We start from the raw sequence: 21,157 nt of genomic DNA on the forward strand, positions 1-21,157 counted from the left end.
TTCTAATCACACTACTCCACAAAGCAGACATCCACTGACCCACTTGCTGAGGTGGAACTGTGCATCAGAAACCAGCACGAGATGACTCACTAGGAAGTCATTCTTAGTTCACTATGAACAGGACTAGATTTTTCTCTCATCACAAATACAACTTAGGGCTTCAAGAAACAATTCCATTTTTTTTTACCTGTTTTCTTTCCCTGTGGAGTTGTTGGAAAATGTTCTGTGGTGTAATTGAACATATCTGGTGTGCTGCCCTCTTCAAAATCAGCACTGCCTTCTGTGGAAAATAAGAGGAAAACAACAAGATTAATTCCAGCCTTTGAAGGCCTCTGTTCTAAGTCCTGGATGGATAATGGCTCTCAGAATAAAATATCTGGGTTTTTGCACCAATAATCATGTAATTGTCATGATTCAAATGTATTTCTGATTTGCACAAAAGCCATCCACACAGTTTATACACTGTTGCACTGTACACTGCATGGAATGCAACCCATTTTACAGAATGCAAAAAAAGTAACTTTCATGAGTGGCCGTGACTCGATTCAAGTTACTGGTTTATTATTGTCACAAGTATATCAAGATATAGTGAAAAAACTTGTCTTGCATACAGTACACACAAATCAAATCTTCACACAATGCACTGAGGTAGAACAAGATAAAATAACAAGTCCAGAATAAAGTGTAACAGCTACAGAGAAAGTGCAATGCAGGTAAACAAGTGTGAGAATATAACAAGGTAGATTGTGAGGTCAAGAGTCCATCTTGTCAGACAAGGGAATCACTTCGTAGTCTTACAAGCTGTTCTTGAGCCTGTTAGTATGTGCTTTCAGATTTTTGTACCTTCTGCTCAGTGGAAAGGGGGAGCAGAAGAGAAGAGAATGACCAGGATGGGAGGGGTCTTTTGATTAAGCTGGCTGCTTTGCCGAGGCAGTGACAGTCTGATTGCCATGATGTCCCGAGCCATGTCCACAATTCTCTGCAGTTTCTTGCGATTGTGCATAGCCCAACGTAGAAGGGCAGCCTTTAACTCACTTGCCTCAGCATCGCTGCCCTGATCCCAAGTGTCAACAGAGAACAGAGAGACCCGCACTCATCACAGGCAGCTACACTTTATTCAAGTAATCAGCTGTGTTAGGGATAGCTAAAAAGGATACCATTCATCCTGACCTAAAATTACTCCAAATGATGCCTCCACCACAGACTTATTCCACACACTCCTCACTGCAAGTCTCTACAGCCACACAGCCTTAGATAGGGTAAATGCAAGCAGACTACAACCAGAGGTCATGGGTTAAGGGTGGAAGGTGAACATGAGAGGAAATTTCTTCACTCAGAGGGCGGTGACAGTTGGAACAAGTTGCCAGCGCAAGTGATGGATGCGATTTTGATTTCAAAGTTTAAGAGCAGTTTGGATAGATACGTGGATGGTAAAGGTATCGAGGGCTGTGATTGAGGTGCAGGTTGATGAGAGTAGACAGTTAAATGGTTTAGATTGGTCGAAGGGCCTGTTACTGTGACTATGAACTGTGGAAAAGCTGATGGCTATGGCTTCAATACAGGCAGACAGGGAACAGGAAAGACTCCAAGCTGATGCTGAAGGCTGTTTCAATCCATCTTTCCATTTGCTACCTACCAGCAGACACAGTAAGGTCCTCATCGTCTGATGTTAGTGAGTACAACCTCTTCTCTCTATGGTGACTCTGATGCAACTCCGAATCCAATGGGATTGGGACTTCATCCAAAACCCTCGATGCATTTACAACCTGTAGGAAAACGGAGAAAAATGCAATTTATACTCAGACATCACCACAGTTAATCTTATATTGCCTCCACAGAAATAAACTGAGTAAAAGACCTAACAGAGGGTCTCTCCAACAGGATGTCGTGTTCGAAGGCTCTAAGTGTTCACCAAAATGTCAGGCATTTTACCTTCTGGTTGTTTGTTGACTCACTGAATACACCTCACAAATCACAGCTAATTTTACAACTGAATAACCTGGTTTGAGTGGCTGGACTATAGCATCCCAGTCATATTTACGACAGAACAAATCGGAGCAGACACAAAACTACCAGGTGACTTTAGATTCTCCGTGGAGAGCAATCAATAAACAGAAGTCGTGGAGGGTTGGGAAAGAAAGAGACACCTTTCCCTTACACAGTAAAGGAGAGTTGCAAAGTCCTCTCTGAAAAGCTGGGAGCTGATTCCATGTTATATTTTAAACATGACCTGGGTGGATCATTGAGAAAAGGCGCTTACGGGATTGCAGACAAGGTCCAAGGAAAAGTACCAGCACTAGATCAGTGTCTAAAATGTCATTTTATCTTTATGCTTGCTTATATGTTTGCATAAATACCTGTTTGTAATTTTTCAAAGGATTTCCAGTCATTTGTAGTATAGCTAGTTCTGTTTTTTTTTGCTTTTATGGGTAAGCCTACACCATGCCAGCAAAAATCAAACTGTTTCATGGACTGTTCTTATCAAAAGAATTTTCTTATTTGTCCATTTTAAGCTAGTTTGAAGTATAAAGACAATTACAAGGCAAGGTTCTTTAAATTTCTCCAACTGTTTTTTTGTTCTTTCTTGGCGCGCTCTCTCTCTCCCCTCCTCTTTACGGTAGAACACGTTGCTTACTGTTATTTCTTATAAAGAAATAATAAAATAGATGCAATCTCAGGATTTATACCTCATTCTTGACTTCCAAAGAGGTGGTTCTTCACAACATCATCTCCAGATCCAACAGTTTGATGGGCTGAAGGGATCTGGGATTCTATGATTCTCACAGATGGTTAGATGCCCAGTAACTTCACTGACTTTATCTGTGGCATTTTGGTTTCCTGCACCAGTCCCCGTTTCCCTCCCCAGCTTCCCCCCCCCCAAATACACGTCAGTAAATATTAATCACAGGAGTGCATTCTATGAGAAATACCTATCAAACCATCAACCAGAGCACACACTAACATCACCATGGTAACAGAGCTTCAAAGCAAAAGCAGTGATTTCCTCAATGACTCAATCATGCTGTTTGTGCACTCGTTGTACATGTACACACAGCGTCAAATATTAACCTAAACAGGAGGCCTTGAATTCCATACCTCAATTAAGGCTATCTGTTGCATTTCGAGCCACATTCTTCTGGAAGTCCGCTCAGGGTGGGCCCATCCTAATACATTAGTTTTAATAGTGTTTAAAAAATGTACTCTTCTTAAAACTCCATCAAGGTGAACCGTTGAAGCTCAGTTAATGAGGTCAGGCTTTAAATTGTCTTGGCTTTTTTTCTTGTATTTATTCATAAGAGATATGAGGTTGTTGTCAATATCAGCATTTACTGTCTATCCCTAAATGCCCTCCAAACTGAGGAGACATTTTAAAAATTCATGGTGGGTCAGGAGTCACATAGACCAGACAGTAATACCCTCATACAACTGATTATACACCCAGGTTAGAAGCCGGGTGGCTCAGATTGTGCAGAATCAAATCCACCATCTTTCAACATGAAGCCTCAGAATTATTCCTCCAGTGTTTTCCATTCCAAATAAAGTTTAAAGTTTCAGCATGCCTTTGAAGTATACTGTAAGAGCACTAGGTGAAGCAAGCTGTCAAATCCATCTGCTGGCTGCTGTTACCCTCAGAACCACAACAGAGCTAAGCATTGGAGCTCGTTTTTACTCAGACTCCTTTCTGCAGATTACAATGGAAGGAATTTTTTAACTCTGACAGTTTCCAACTTTGATGACATTTTGATTGCAGCTCTGAATTCATGAGAGAGCAGGATTTAGAAGGCAAAGAATTGCGAATGCTGAAAGTCTAAAGCAGGAACAAAATACACTTGAAATATTCAGCAGGTTAGGAAGTATCTGCAGAACATGGAATGTGTAAATTAGCCTTATTAAATAAAACAGAAAATGCTGAAAATATTCCGCGGATTGTGCATCATTATAGCTGAGATGAGGTGATTGTGGTCATCTTCAGTAAAGAGTAAGCACATTTTTGAAGCTCACAGTAACTTAACAATCATCAGCTCTATAATCATGTTCAAAGACCGCGCCCCAATCTTCTTCTTGGGCAGCTTCCAGGATGAGGGCAACTTGCTTCCACTTTAGTTCTGAGGCCAATGTGGGGACTGCATACCCTTCCATCGATGAGACAAAAGGTGAAAAGTCGACATTATTGCATATGTTCACCACTCAACAGTGGTGATGAGCCAATTCAGGAGGTAGGTCATTGACCCAAAACATCAACTCAGTTTGCCCCTCTACAAATGATGTCTGACCTGCTGAATACCTTAGGCATTTTCCGTATTTATTTCATTACAACTGGCATTGTATGGATAAGAAAGTAACAGTCTCATAAGGATCAGAGAACAAAAAAGTCTCATGTTTTGAAGGAGATCTTCAAAGAACCTGTGAGGATCAGTGACCAGCAGCAACAAACAACTTTAGCGACTACAAAGCCACCAATAGTTTCTATCTCTGTGAGAGTCGGATAAGCAGACACAGGACAACTGGACGTTGTGTCGAGGAATGCAGCAATACTTGGGAAACTGGACAGACAGCCAGTTGAAATACAAACAGGATACACCAGCAGCTTTGAAGTATGAACTCAGCATGAGTCTTCCACATCATTTATGTCATATTTTGAAAGCAGAGAATTACACTAGAGAGGCAGACACTGAAAGTTGGCACAATCATTCCTGCAGTTCTAATCAAAGAGTTCCAACAAACCCTGTGCAGATGAGAAATAATGCCTCTACCACCTTACTGATAACCACCAGCGGTGCACCTGAAGGATGCGTACTTTAGCCCACCGTTCTATTCTCGCTGCACTCATAACTGTGTGGCTTGTGATCTATATTTGGGCCGATTCAGTGATCTGGTGCTTTGCCGTTTCCAAGAGGTTTCTCTGAGGCTTCGGGTAGCCTCAAGGCCAAGAAGCCTGGAGACCATGATCAACTCCATTTCTCGCCAACCTATGCGCTGAGGACGATTGAAATCAGAGGCGAGTGCGAAAGGCGAAGGGGTGTTCTGCTCATTCTACTAGCCTCTCGCTTGCTGCTGCCGGAAGAAGGTCTCTGTGAGTGACGGTCTCTCACTCCCTCTCGCTTGCTGCTCCAGAATGAAGGTCCCTGTGTTCAAATGGCCTCTCTCTCCCGCAATGCTGTCAGAGGACGTGCCAGTCCTGGGTTTTGGGCAAGGTTTTTGGATTGGCCTCCATGGTTCACATTGTCACAAGTTTCTAGTCACTCCCTTTTTGCTGTCATTTTGGGCAATTTTGATTGGGGTGGCCTGTGGATAATGAACTGAGCTAAACTGAATGTGGACTCTTTCGATTTTGTGTTTGTCACTCGTTTCTTTTGTTCCCTGTTGCCAGATTTGGTTTTTTTGTGCACGGGGAGGGGGGAAGGGGGTTGGGATGTAATGCTTTTCTTTGAGTGGGTTCCATAGTTTTCTTTGTTTCATGGCTGTCTGTGGGGAAGATGAATATACTGCATACATACTTTGATAATAAATAGTTTGAATCTTTGAAGGTGTACAGGAGCAAGATAGATCAGCTGGTTGAGGGGTATCACAGCAACAACCTTGCACTCAACATCAGCAAAACGAAAGATTGTGGGCTTCAGAAGGGATAAGATGAGGGAACACACACCAGTCCTCATAGAGGGATCAGAAGCGGAAAGAGTGAGCAATTTCAGGTTCCTGGGTGCCAACATCTCTGAGGATCTAACCTGGACCCAACATACTGATACAATTACAAAGAATATTTCATTAGGAGTTTCAGGAAATTTGGTATGTCACCAAACTCTCGCAAATTTCTACAGATGTACTTCTCCGTGGATTGTCACCTTGTCGCGGTGGAGAAGCTTGTGTGGTCCTGAGATCCCGAGAGCGATGGAGGCTTAAATCTTGCAGATGCTCCTTTAATTGTCCTGATAAAGCAACATGTGCTCATTCATGTAAAAACTATTTAAGTGCCCTGTGTTTGCAACCTGGAATGTACTGCCCAATGGTAGGGGTGGAGGAAGGTTCCTGCATGACAGAGATGGAGAGATGTGTGATAAAGAAAAAGCTACAAGGGTATGGAATGGAGAAAGGAGCCCTAGGCAGAACGAGTCATTTGTTCTATCAGAGAGCCAGCATGATGCGATGGGATGAATGGCCTCTTGCTGTGCTGTGACCAGTCGGCGAGTGTTGACACAAACTGGGAATATCAGTGACCCATGAGGGAACTGAAGACACACATTATGTGCCTGAGCCCACTCAGTTGTTTAAGACAGAGGCTGAATGCAGAGGAGGGGGCATGTGGCCAAGGTGGAGGTACAGTACTAGAGCCGAGCTTCAGGGTGACAGAAGTAAGGCTGGGGTTAGGGTAGAAGGACAAGTTTTTGTTTTTTTAAACAAAGTGGTCTGTCGCAATTTGTTCCTACCACAGTGAAGGAGATACAGGAGCCTGCAAACTCAGACAAAGTTTTAAAAGCAGCTTCTTCCCCTCCACCATCACCATCAGGTCTCTGAATGCCCACGAACACTGCCTCATTAATTGCCTTGTACACTTTTTCATTTATTTTTGCAACTTAGAATTAATTTTATGTCATGTACTGTACTCCAGCCACAAAATAGCAAATTTCACAACATATAATAAACCTGATTCTGACTTTGTGTCACTCCAAGTACTGTTAGGTTTTTGGTGCCAGAGGAAGTTTGCCCTGTCTGGCCCTGGGCACTCTGTTGTTTCTGCCACTCCCAGGAGATTACACAGCTATTCAGTTAGGCTTGGGAGTGCATTGGGTGTTTGGCTGAGGGACTGAGTGTTTATTAGGGAGGAAGATGGGGCAGATCTGGTCTACCTTTATTGATTTTTCCTGGCTGTCAATTTTATGCACTGCTAGCCAACTCTAAACCCTGTTCTCCTCCAAAAGTGCCCTAATTCCTCCAAAAGTACCCCAATTCCTGCCAATTAGCTACAATACAAAATGAGTAAATTGAAAATAAGAACAGGCGTCTATATTCCTTCAATATGCAACTATTCCTTTGGCCTTTAACCCCTTCACTTGAGGCCTGCATTTGATGGAACGTCAACTTGTGCAGTAGACATGGTCTGATCCATGTTGAACTGTGTGCAAGGCTGCTAGTCAGAAGAAAAAACAACCACAGCTGGATAACTTCAGTCTCAGAGCACAAACAATTCGTCCTGGCATTGTCAACCCAACTGAATCCCACATTTAATCTCCACTGGCTGCTCTTTAATAATAAAGTCTGTATCTGTCTTTGTTGGCAAATGTGCCTGCACAAAATATGGCAGAAATCCAACATGTGTATTGGAGCGAGAGCTAGTATATATCCACCGAGAAATCGCCCTGAGGTTAAAAGTTTGAACGTTCACAAAGCTGTAGAATGCCTTTCCCTGAACTTCCAGGAAAATTAAATGATCGATAATATTGGGTATCCCACATTCTCCACATACCCTGCTCCACCAGTCTACTGGGCATTTCACAGAACAATATCCTCAGGGCAAGGTTTTCAGCCCTGTTAATAAATCTCCCTACAGTGGTGGTAACCCTCACCATAAAGCACGCCTGCTGCCGTACTGTTCAGAGTAACTGCCACGAAGGCTGCACGCCCAAAATCAGTCAGAAAATACAATCAGATTCAGACTCAAACCGAGAAAGAGGAGATATATCTGCCTGCTTTGGAAAAACTCACAAATCAAGCATCCTGTCTCCATATTCCCTCATGGGTCATTGGTTGAGATTTGAAGAGGATCACACACACAAGGCTGGTTCTCAGGTTTCCGAGGGTGAGGCATGCCTCAGTCTAGCCAGGATTCAGTGATTACAGCTGAGGGCCATGGAGGAGTCTGACAGCTGAGGACTGTTAGAGTGAGTTTTTTTGGGTAGATGATTTGTTTACACTTAATGACTTTGGCCACCAGACTTCTATTTGACAAAGTACTGTGGATTAGATCCACAACAATACGCTCCCTAAAAATGAGTGACTACCAGATGCTTCTGGCGCTGTAGTTTGACCTGATGCTGTAGTTTCGAAGACAGTCTTATCTATACATTATAAATATTAATTGTCTTCTATGTTAGCACGGAAAATGCCAAATAAATGTATTGCAGATTTAATTGCATTCCTAAAGGCTGTGGATACCAATCCAGACATGTTGGCATCGGAAGGAAAGGATGAAGCTTAGGTGGTGTGATATTTTGTATGTAGCTTCAAAAGGAAGCATCGTCTATGCATTGTCTATAACTTTTTAAGTAGCGATTGCCTTTGTGTTTAGCATATAAATATCGAGCCCACATTGGGCTGGCAGACCTTTCTACCGAAAGTGTCTCTGTCCGCAGATGCCTGCTGTACCTTGTTGTGTCGAATAAAGAAGCTGCTTTGTATCTACCAGTGACTCTGTCTCTCCGGTGATTTCATTCACGCTACAACAAGGACCATGGAGGAGTCTGACAGCTGCAGTCTTCCGACTTCCCACAACTATCCAAGAACAGGTTACATCAGAACAGGCAACCACTTGTCCAATGGGAGAGGCCAAAACAAAGCAGCTCCCCCAAGCTATTCTGATGATAATGAGGAAAAAATGCTCAAAACTCACAGCTCAGAGGCATGTTCCTTACACCAATAGGACCATACAGTAGGTGAGTCACCTTACATTAACATGGTCCTCAATCCCTTCCAACCTACAGACTTCCTTTAGCAGTACCAGTGCCTCCAGGCCAACTATAATCCTGTAGCAATCAGCCCCACAGACTTCAGTCAGAGTTGCGGTCTTTCACGTCGGGACATTTAGCCTATAAATGTAAACACTTACCTAAACAGACACTCGACTTTTGTATTCTCTAGGGGGAGTAAAAAAAATCTCCACTTCAACATATATGCATCACATCCATTTTAAAGGGACTTCAGTGAATAATACTGGGCTGCAGGCTACTCCACACAGATCCATTCAGTGTCATTGTCACATGGGTTTAAAGCTATCCAGAAATGTCTAGGGTCGGTCATTTTCACAACTTCAGTTTCAGTTACACCGGGAATGTGTTGCATGAAGGGAAGCTGTAAATTCAATCCCCACCTTCCACAGGTCACAATGAGAGACACACATACTCTGTTCAATCCCTATCCAACCCTCCACAGGTCACTATGAGAGAGACACATATTCTGTTCAACCCACACCTTCCACAGGTCACTATGAGAGACACACACTCTCTGTTCAACCCACACCCTCCACAGGTCACAATGAGAGACACACATACTCTGTTCAATCCCTATCCAACCCTCCATATCCAACCCTCCACAGGTCACAATGAGAGACACACACTCTCTGTTCAACCCACACCCTCCACAGGTCTCAATGAGAGACACACATACTCTGTTCAATCCCTATCCAACCCTCCGTATCCAACCCTCCACAGGTCACTATGAGAGACACACATATTCTGTTCAATCCCTATCCAACCCTCTGTATCCAACCCTCCACAGGTCACTATGAGAGACACACATATTCTGTTCAACCCACACCCTCCACAGGTCACAATGAGAGACACACATACTCTGTTCAATCCCTATCCAATCCTCCGTATCCAACCCTCCACAGGTCACTATGAGAGACACACATACTCTGTTCAATCCCTATCCAAGCCTCCGTATCCAACCCTCCACAGGTCACTATGAGAGACACACACTCTCTCTGTTATAAATCACCTTGATGATGATGTTATTCATCTCAGGCTCTGCAGTAGTGGCTTGCAAAGCATTAACAGCACGCAGAATGTGAAATGGACTAAGCCAAGCAGTGGGTGCTATTTATTGTATCAGCACACTCCCCACACCGAAAAGCCATCATTTAGAATGATCAGATGGAACAGGGAAATGGAATTTAGTAACATTGCATAATGCTTACTGTGCCTCTCTATATTTCATAAAAGCTAGTGACTTCTTGGCTGTAAATATTCCACTCCACAAGGAACGTTAACACCTTGGAGCCAACACTTGAATTCACTGAGATCATTGAGGTATTTTCAGCACGATTAAATTTAGGGTTACAACTCAGAAGTTCAATCATGTTGACTGCTCCATATTAAATTTTTGAAGCAAATTCTCATCCACCAAACTTGTCCCCCAGCCTGCAATTTAATGCTCAATTTATTTATAACCTTGCTTTATTACATTCTATTTTCAATCCAACGCATATGAGTGGTGTCAAGATGACATCATTTACACAGATGAGAACATTAATTCATCAGTCAACACCACTGAAATTAGCTTTAAACAAAACATATCCATGGATGTGTAGATAATTAGAGGGCGATTTGCAACTACGAGAGGCTGTCAATGCTCATCCCATTCTCCAGTGGGCTCTAATATCAAAGCATTGGTTAGATAAGTTATTTCAAGAGTCTGCTGTCATTGTTATAGACCCTTTCTACATGCTGGGATGAGAAGATTGGTCAATAATAAACGGATAAAGAAGTTGGATCTGTTTCTTTGGAGGTTAGACCAATGAGGAATGATCTTACTGCAATACAGAAGATCCTAAGCATGGTGACAGGGCAGAGGTGAGGTACTTCCATCAGTGGGATGGTCTCAAACAAGCCAACGTGGCTACAATATTTAAAAAATGCCATCATTTTAAATAGAGGTGTGTAGGAATTACATTTCATAGAGAATAGTGAATATCTGAAAATCTCTGCCACGGTGGGTCATGAAGGCTGGATCACTGGGGGCACTTAAAGAGGAGGTAGAAACATTTCCAAAAGATTGAGGAAATGAAGGCGACGGGAATCTGGCACAGAAGAGAAGGAAATAAAGTTAGAAATAAAGTTAAAAATAATCTAAAGTAAGATTTATTATCAGAGTACATACATGTCACCATGTACAATCCTGAAATTCTTTATCCTGTGGGCATACTTAGCTAATCTATAGAACACTAACTGTAAACAGGATCAATGAATAACAAACTGTGCAAATGCAAATATAAATAAATGACAATAACTAACGAGAGCATGAAATAGTCATAGTCATACTTTATTAATCCTGGGGGAAATTGGTTTTCATTACAGTTGCTCCATAAATAATAAATAGTAATAGAACCATAAATAGTTAAATAGTAATATGTAAATTATGCCAGTACATTATGAAATAAGTCCAGGACCAGCCTATTGGCTCAGGGTGTCTGACCCTCCAAGGGAGGAGTTGTAGAGTTTGATAGCCACAGGCAGGAATGACTTCCTATGATGCTCAGTGCTGCATCTCGGTGGAATGAGTCTCTGGCTGAATGTACTCCTGTGCCCACCCAGTACGTTATGTAGTGGATGGGAGACATTGACCAAGATGGCATGCAACTTAGACAGCATCCTCTTTTCAGACACTGCCGTGAGAGAATTCAGTTCCATTCCCACAACATCACTGGCCTTACGAATGAGTTTGTTGATTCTGTTGGTATCTGCCACCCTCAGCCTGCTGCCCCAGCACACAACAGCAAACATGATAGCACTGGCCACCACAGACTCGTAGAACATCCTCAGCATCGTCCGGCAGATATTAAAGGACCTCAGTCTCCTCAGGAAATAGAGACGGCTCTGACTCTTCTTGTAGATAGCCTCAGTGTTCTTTGACCAGACCAGTTTATTGTCAATTCGTATCCCCAGGTATTTGTAATCCTCCACCATGTCCACACTGACCCCCTGGATGGAAACAGGGGTCACCAGTACCTTAGCTCTCCTCAGGTCTACCACCAGCTCCTTAGTCTTTTTCACATTAAGCTGCAGATAATTCTGCTCACACCATGTGACGAAGTTTCTTACCGTAGCCCTGTACTCAGCCTCATCTCCCCTGCTGATGCAGCCAACTATGGCAGAGTCATCCGAAAACTTCTGAAGATGACAAGACTCCGTGCAGTAGTTGAAGTGGTAGAATAACAAGATAAAGAGTTTTTAAAGTGAGACCATCGGTTGTGCGAACAGCAGAAACAGAACGAGTGTAGTGTCCCACTTTGTTCAAGAGCCTAACAGTTGAGCCTGAAAGCTTGGCCTTCCCACACCAGGCCATAATGCAGCCACTTTCCACCACACACTTATAGAAGTTTGGCAAGGTTTTTGATGACATCCCAAACCTCTACAGACTCCTGAGGAGGTAGAAGTGCAGTTATGCTTTCTTTGCAATTATATTTATATGATGGGTCCAGTTCATGTCCTCTGACATAGTGATGGTCAGAAATTTAAAGTTTTTGATCCTCTGCACCTCTGATCCTCCAATGATTACTGGCTCACAGACCTCTGGTTTCCCTCCCCTGAAGCTCCTTGGACTTATTTACAATGAGTGACAGGTTGTTGTTATTACACCACTCAGCCAAATTTTCAATCCCCCTCCTGTATGCTGATTCATCAACTCCTTTGATATAGCCCACACAGCAAACTTAAATATGACGCCTGAAGCCTGAAGCAGATCAGCCACGGTCATACTGAATGGGAGAGTGACGTTGAGGGGCCAAGTGGCCTTTTCCTGCTCCTATTGTGTTCATATGACCGCCAGACCAAAAGGGTTGTATAGCAATCTCGAAACTTTCATGGTCAAAGTCACATTTTACTCCAATGAGGACAGGGACTATCAATCCATTATTTGTCCATTGATATAATCCTACACTGTTGATTATGAGATTCTATCATGCATAAAATAGCATCTATTATAGGCATTATACACAATATCATCTCTTTTTTGCAAATGAGGTAATCTGGGACAGTTTGAAGGAACAAGAAAAGGAATGTAGCCAATGCAACAAAAGCACTTGAAAGACAGGTAAAGGTTTTACAGGAGCCACGGGGTATGTGAGCAGCCTTGACAAATGGACAGCACAATCTCTATCATCCTCTAACCTGAGGTATACAGGAAAAAGAAAGAAAGCCAAAGGAAAAGTGCAGTTCCGCAGGCTTGGTGCAGCAGGGAGTTAGAGTTTGAGGATGCAAGACACTAGTCCATCTTTAATACACGACCTAAGCACACAGCGATTCCTGGTCTCCACAAGAGTACACTTAGTGACAATGCCAACACTGTATATACCTGATCTGACGAGGTGTCTTTTGGGAGTCTGGACCAGCACACACAGTGAGAAGCTACAAGTTACTGGAACCACCCCCCCCCCAACAAATTAAATAATACAAGCAGCATTGCAAAGGAAACACATTGCCAATGCAAGAATGCAGACTCAAGGCAACCAAGTCTTTCTTATCTGTAGATCAACAGACAAAGGAGGATGAATGCTGAAAAGAATTGGTTTGCCTGTCAGAACAAGCTTCTCTACTCAAGAATAGTATCCATCAATTACAGCACAGGCCCACTTGAAACACAAGTACTTTTATTCATCGCATCTCAGAACTAACAAAAAAGGTTTGCCGGCAAGCACAAAGCAGCCAACAAGACATGTATTACTCCCCCTTTCACACAGCTCATCATGCTGCAGTATATTATACCTCCATAAACCTTCTTGTTAACATTATTAGTAGACAGTGCTTTCACCAGACAGAATCAACAAATGTAAACTGCTCACCATGTCTTACTCTATTGGTAAATCCCAGTCCTAGTTAGTCGCAATATTTCAACTTGTCACAAGTATTACATTGGCATTGTCACTCAATCGCAACAACATTCAATTGTTGAACATTTTCAGTAAAACACATCATCTCATGGTGCTTCAAAGCAACTTTGCCAAAGGCTGTTGACACCAAATCAAAGGGCCAGCATTTATTGCCCATCCCTTCTGATGAAGATGTTGTTTGGGCAGTAGCTCTGTGATTTAGACTATGGTGAAGGCTGGTGATGCATTTCCAGGTGTGAGTACTGTGTGATTTGGAAGGGAACTGCAGATGGCAGTGTCTCCATACACCTGGTACCCATGTTCTTCTTGGTGACAAATGTCCAGGGTTCGTGAGGTGCTGTTAGAGTAGCCTGGTAGGTCACTGCAGTGAATTTTGTCAATTGACTACACTTCAGCAACTTTGGAAAGAATAAATATTTAGCATGGTGGATTGGATAGCAATTAAATAGGCTGTTTTGCTCTGTTTGGTGTAGTTTTGTACGTGCTGGGGGAGCTATACTAATGCAGGAAGGTGAAGAACATTGTAAAATACTTCTAAATTTATAGATGGTGAAAAGTCTTCGAAGTGTCAAGAGGTAAACGAGTCTTTGATCTGCCTTTATCGCCATAGTACTGAGGGTGACCCGGAGGATCTACCGCTCAAGGGCAAAGACAAGGAGACTGATGGTGGTTCGACTCTCCTCGTCTGAGACAGTCAAGATCTGCACATTACTTGCCTGTTATCAACTTGCAGAGAAACTAAAGACGGAGGCTAAAATATTTACGGAGAAAAATCCATCAGGATCACAATTGCTGAATGTGTGGCAATAAACTCATTGACACAAAAAATAATGGGACTCACCCCGACCGTGTGTATCACAGGGTTGTCTGACCCAATGCACCTGGGTCCCACCAGAGTATATAGTCACTGTGACCCGATGACCCTGGGCCACACTACAACACAGGATCACCCTGACTCAACAATCTGATATCACATTGGCAAGTTCACCCTGGGTATTATTTAGCACAGGATAAACTCCGGCATATCAAAGAACAGGGCAAATTCAAGGCACCTCCCTTCTGGCACTTATCCTTGTAAGTGAAACAAGTGCCACATCTGCCCCTACACCTCTTCCCTCACTACCATTCAGGGCCCCAAAAAGTCCTTCTACATGAGGCGATACTTCACCTGGGAGTCTGCTGGGGTCACATACTGTATTTGGTGCTCCCGGTGTGGCCTCCTGTATACGGGTGAGACCCGACATAGATTGGGAGACTGCTTTGCTGAGCACCTACACTCTGCCCCCCAGAAGAAGCAGGATCTCCCAGTGGCCACCCATTTCAATTCCACTTCCCATTTCCATATGTCAATCCATGGCTTCCTCCACTGTCACAATGAGGCCACACTCAGGTTGCAGGAGCACAGGTATTCCATCTGGGTAGCCTCCAACCTGATGGTATGAACATCGATTTCTTGAACTTTCGGTATCGCCTCCCCCTTCACTACTCCTCAGCCTCTTTTCCCTCTCTCATCTCCTTGCCCATGCATCACCTCCCTCTGGAGCTCCTTGCCCCATTTCTTTCTCCCATGGCCTTCTGTCCTCTCCTATCAGACTCCCCCTTCTCCAGCCCTGTATCTCTTTCACCAATCAACTTCCCAGCTCTTTACTTCATCCCTCCCCCTCCCAGTTTCACCTATCACCTTGTGTTTCTCTCTCCCTTCCCCCACCTTATAAATCTTGTCTTTTTTTCCTCCAGTCCTGCTGAAGGGCCTACTGTCGTGATGAGGCCACACTCAGGTTGGAGGAGTAGCAGTTTATATTCCGGCTGGGTAGCCTCCAACCTGATGGCATGAATATCGATTTCTCAAACTTCTGGTAATTTCCCCCGTCCCCACTTCACCATTCCCCAGTTACATTTCCCCTCTCTCACTTTATCTTCTTGTCTACCCATCATCTCCCTCCACCTTTTATTTCTTCTATGGCCTTCTGTCCTCCCCCATCAGATTCCCCCTTCTCCAGTCCTGTATCTCTTTCACTTATCAACTTGCCAGCTTCTTACTTTGCCCACCCACCACCCCTGGTTTCACCTACCACCATGTGTTTCTTCTTCCCCTCCCTCCACCTTCTTACTCAGACTCATCTTTTGTTCCCCAGTCCCGATGAAGGGTCTCTGCCTGAAACGTCGACTGTTCTCTCTTCCATAGATGCTGCCTGGCCTGCTGACTTCCTCCAGCATTTTGTGTGTGTTGCTTCAAGGACGGTGTCCCATTGAACCTGATGGACAGAGGCACACAAATCACTGCTGTGCAGTGTGCGTTGCATTCTGAGTAGTTCTGACTAAGGGAGGAACTGGCTCATTACAAACACCCACAGTAGGATTATCAACCCACAGAACTTGTGGGTGAATTGAATGCTTCTTTGAACGAAGGTGAAGGTTTGCAGTGTCAAGTTATATCAGGAACTCAAATCCTGGTGTAAGTGTTGAACCTCCATCTCTGACTGGGAACCAATACATTTGACAAGAAAAGGCAATTCTTGGATACTAAATAAAATCTCATCTTTGTTACAAGAGGCTGGGCAGCAAAACCTTGTTCCATATTCAGGTATAAATTTGCTAATAGCACCCAATATTTTCCATTAACTGAACTTCAACCAAGCTGTGATCCCTTAACCCATGAATGAACTAATAATTGAGCAATTGATTTGATCTTCCAAAATATTGTGAAGCAAGTCAAAAGTGAGATTTACTTAGTGAATCGACTTTAGAACTGGAATTTTGAGAAATTCTAAGTATATGACAATAACTTTCTCTTCAAAGCAAATGCACCATTTCACTTATATCTGTCAACACATTAAACAATTGCAGCATTTGCACTTCCAGCCAAACTTTCTAAACACTGTGTGCAACTTTCCTACCTATTCTCAGGCAGTCCACCTCCTCTCGCAGGCACAGTCCCACTGTCTAATGGATAATACCGTGGGAAAATTATTAGATCTTTGTGCAAACATCGCTAATTTCCAGCTGCTCCAGAATATGTGATAAAGCAGCCAACTCAAACTAATAATCAACTACGTTTTTGTAAGTGGACCCCAAGCAGAGGAACACACTATCACAGAGGAACAATGGGCAGCAGTCACTGACTCTTCTGTACAAAAGCAGACCTTGAAAAAAATTCTCCAGGTTCAGCCAGCCTAAATTGGACATAGCCGGTCAACTGCCCTTGACCTCAGCCTTGTTCCAATTCATCAAATTTTTTTAAAGTTTCTGGCAAGGAGAAGCAGCCTTGCCTATCACCAGAGAGTGGGTAGAGGGAGAGGGGAAGATATAAAAAAGTCAACACACAATTGCTGAACTGTAGTTCTTAATGACGTGCAGGTCAACAAGATGAAGTACTCAGTTCTCAGGCTGCCTTTGAAGGTAGGTCAAAGTATAACTTGAATATTCTTCACTGAGAACAATTCCTGGCTTTGATAGTTCAGTGACGTGCATACAGCAATCCAGCCCATGAAGACCTGTGCAGCCACAGTGTGACTACACTTCAAATAAAAAAAATCTAATTGATCATAGAGATCTCTGGGAGAGATTGCAGGGTGAAAGATTCTTTATAATAGCAAGCTTCTCTTTTAGTTGAAAAGCCTGAACATGTGTCCAGGCTTGCCTTGGGGAGAATAGCTCGAGCCAATACATGGGTTATAAGCCAACATGTACTTAGGGAAGGTGAGGATAGTGCAAAGGAAGACCTATGAAGAAAGTAATGGCTGACAGAATAGAGAGAGTTAACCAGTATGTTCCTTTGTTTCAGTTTCCTCTTCATAGACAGGAAGTTTCTATGATGTTGACTCAACAATAATAACTAAAGGATGGTTCCATGCAAGTTAAAACAAACCACACTCACCCAAACAGAGCAGCAAAAACACCATAGTGTCGATTTCTGAAATGCACATGGTCATGAGAGTTTGAGAAGCTGGGGACTACATTGCTTGATGCAGAAAACAAAGCCACCAATAGCAAAGATACCTAGTCTGAGTCCAGTTAAATTTCTTCTCAATTTTTCAGAGGTTATAATTGAGGGACAGAGACCGGGATGATCTGATACAAATAATGGAGAGGGATGAACACATAATTCATTCAATGAGTAGAGGTGTCTGTAATGCAATACCTTTACACGGAAAATCCTACATGAGGCAGTAGATACGGCCCTGTACGTAATGGGTAAAGCCCTCCCGACCATTGATCACATCTACATGAGACACTGTCATAGGAAAGCAGCATCCATCACCAGAGATCCCCATCACCCAGGTCATGTTCTCTTCTCGTTGCTGCCATCATGACTCGCTCCACCAGGTTCAAATACAGTTACTACCCGTCAACCATCAGATGTTGCTTACTTGGATTTTCAGAAGGCCTTTGGCAAGGTGTCGCACATGAGGCTGCTTAACAAGATAAGAGCTCATGGTATTACAGGAAAGAGAAGAGCATGGATAGAAGATTGAGTGGCAGGAAGATAAAGAATGGGAATAAAGGGGACCTATTCTGGCCGGCTGCTGGTGACTAGTGGTGTTCCGCAGGAGATCAGTATTGGGACCACCTCTTTTCACATTATATATCAACGATTTGGATGACAAAATTAATGGCTTTGTGGCCAAGTTTGCACACAATATGAAGATAGGTGGAGAGAAATGTAGTGTTGAGGAAGCAGAGGGTCTGCAGAAGAACTAAGAAAGATTGGGAGAATGGGCAAAGAAGTGACAGATAGAATATGGCATAGGGAAGTGTATGGTCATGCACATTGGTAGAGAAAATTTAGGCATACACTATTTTCTAACTGGGAAGAAAATTCAAAATTCAGAGGTGCAAAGGGTCTTGGGAGTCCTTGTGCAGGTTTCCCTAAAGGTTAATTTGTAGATTGAGTTGGCGGCAAGGAAGGCAAATGCAGTGTTACCATTCATTTCAAGAGGACTAGAATTTAAGAGCAACAAAATAATGCTGAGGTTTTATAAAGCATTGATCTGACCTCACTTGGAACGTTATGAGAAGTTTTGGGCTCATTATCTAAGAAAAGATGGAGAGGATTCATGAGAATTATTCCGAGAATGTAAGGGTTAACATATGAGGAGCGATTGATTGCTCTGAACTTGTAATTGCTGGAGTTCAGAAGAATGAGGGGATCTCACTGAAGCCTATCAAATATTGAAAGGCCTAGGGATGAATCTAGGACCAAAGGGCACAACCTCAGAATAGAGAGACGTCCATTCAGAACAGAGATGAGTAGCAAGAGGGTGGTGAATTTGTCGAATTCATTGCTACGGACAGCTGTGTAGGCCAAGTCACTGAGTATATTTAAAGTGGTGGCTGATGGGTTCTTGATTAAGGGAGAAGGCAGGAGAATGGGGTTGAGAGGGATAATAAATCAGCCAGGGCTCCATGCCACAAGGAATGCATTACCTCCAGGGACCTGGGTCATCCATGTTTGCAACCAACCAATGCCACTGAGATCCCAGCATGAATGAGATCATCACTGCTGACCATTATGCTGATACGACTAAAAGCAGAGTCTGTATCAGTCATTGTCTAGAGTGGATCTACCTTTTTAGTTTACAAAGCTTTACAGTGACATCGACTTTAGCTAAAATCCAGATTAAAATACGAACTCCTAGTTTAAAAAAGCCCTGGTGTAAAAACCAGGAGTTTTTAATATTCTACCTCAAGGAACAGGAACCAGAGAAGTTGAAGGTATATTTAACACGACCTACTTGGGGTGAGTGCACGATGGGAGTTACTTTAACGGAGCATAAAGCCCATTTCACACCTCAACAGACTCCCAACCGACTGATTAATCACAATTTATGAATGTTTGCACATACAAATACAGCTTTATGCAGCAAAATACAATCTGAACATAGAACATAGGAAAAGGCCTCTTTCACCCATGATACTGTGCCAAACTAATCAAGCTTGTGACACGTAAGTATATTAACCCTTTTTGCCTGCACATGGAGCATTCCTTCCATTTTTTATACTTTATTGTCACCAAACAATTGATACTGGAACGTACAATCATCACAGCGATATTTGATTCCGCGCTTTCCGCTCCCTGGATTACAAATATTAAATAATAAAAATATTAAAAATAGTAAAAATGAGTAAATATTAAAAATTTAAATTATAAATCATAAATAGAAAATAGAAAAATGGGAAGTAAGGTAGTACAAAAAAACTGAGAGGCAGGTCCGGATATTTGGAGGCTACGGCCCAGATCCGGGTCAGGATCCGTTCAGCAGTCTTTTCACAGTTGGAAAGAAGCTGTTCCCAAATCTGGCCGTACGAGTCTTCAAGCTCCTGAGCCTTCTCCCGGAGGGAAGAGGGATGAAAAGTGTGTTGGCTGGGTGGGTCATGTCCTTGATTATCCTGGCAGCACTGCTCCGACAGCGTGCGGTGTAAAGTGAGTCCAAGGACGGAAGATTGGTTTGAGTGATGTGCTGCGCCGTGTTCACGATCTTCTGCAGCTTCTTTCGGTCTTGGACAGGACAACTTCTATACCAGGTTGTGATGCACCCTAGAAGAATGCTTTCTACAGTGCATCTATAAAAATTAGTGAGGGTTTTAGGGGACAGGCCAAATTTCTTTAGTTTTCTCAGGAAGTAAAGGTGCTGGTGGGCCTTCTGGGCAGTGAACTCTGCTTGGTTGGACCAAGTCAGGTCATTTGTGATATTGACCCCCGAGAAACTTAAAGCTTTTGACCTGTTCAACTTGCACACCACCGATGTAAATTGGGTCGTGTGGTCCGCTACTCCTTTTGAAGTCAACAACAATCCCTTCGTCCTGCTGACGTTGAGGGATAGGTTATTGTCTTCGCACCATGCCACCAGGTTCTTAATTTCCGCTCCGTACTCAAACTCATCATTACCCAAGATACGGCCTACAATTGTTGTGTCATCAGCAAACTTATATATTGAGTTTGATGGAAACTTGGCTACACAATCATGGGTGTACAGTGAGTACAGCAGGGGGCTGAGTACACAGCCTTGTGGGGCATCGGTGCTCAGAGTGATTGTAGAGGAGAGCTTGTCCCCTATTTTTACAGCCTGGGTCCTGTCTGTGAGGAAGTTGAAGATCCAGCTGCAGATCTGAGTGCTAAGGCCCAGGCTCTGGAGCTTAGGAATCAGTTTATTTGGAATGATAGTATTAAAGGCAGAGCTGTAGTCAATGAAAAGGAGCCTTACGTATGCGACTTTATTCTCCAGGTGTTCTAAGGAGGAACGTAGGGCCAGAGAGATGGCATCTGCCGTTGACCTGCTGCTCCCGTAGGCGAATTGCAAAGCGTCGAGGTTGACCGATAGGCTGTGGTTGATGTGTGCCATAACCAATCTCTCGAATTCTTGGCAATTGATGTCCTCTCAAGTTTCTTAAACATCTCCATCCTAACTGTCTCTACCACCACACCTTACAGCACATTCCAGAAACTCTCCACTGTGTAAAAAACATTTGTCTCTCATCTTAAATACATGCCCTCTAGCATTAGGCATTCAGCCCTGGGAAAAAGATGCTGGCTATCTACTCTGTCTTTGCCTCCCT

At 43.2% G+C, this 21,157-nt stretch overlaps 1 protein-coding gene across 4 annotated transcripts in view; it reads right to left on the minus strand.

Annotated features, from left to right (window-relative positions):
* Positions 1 to 21,157, minus strand: part of hspg2 (heparan sulfate proteoglycan 2) — a 546,546-nt gene that overhangs the window by 429,025 nt on the left and 96,364 nt on the right. For all 4 annotated transcript variants that reach the window (XM_063033469.1, XM_063033470.1, XM_063033468.1 and 1 more), the window contains exons 2-3: positions 1,637 to 1,766; positions 188 to 280 (exon numbers count right to left, since the gene is read on the minus strand). In XM_063033469.1, coding sequence (XP_062889539.1) covers positions 188 to 280; positions 1,637 to 1,766 — 223 coding nt within the window. The remainder of the gene's footprint in view (positions 1 to 187; positions 281 to 1,636; positions 1,767 to 21,157) is intronic.

Source organism: Mobula hypostoma, chromosome 25, assembly GCF_963921235.1.
Source record: "Mobula hypostoma chromosome 25, sMobHyp1.1, whole genome shotgun sequence".
NCBI lineage: Eukaryota > Metazoa > Chordata > Chondrichthyes > Myliobatiformes > Myliobatidae > Mobula > Mobula hypostoma.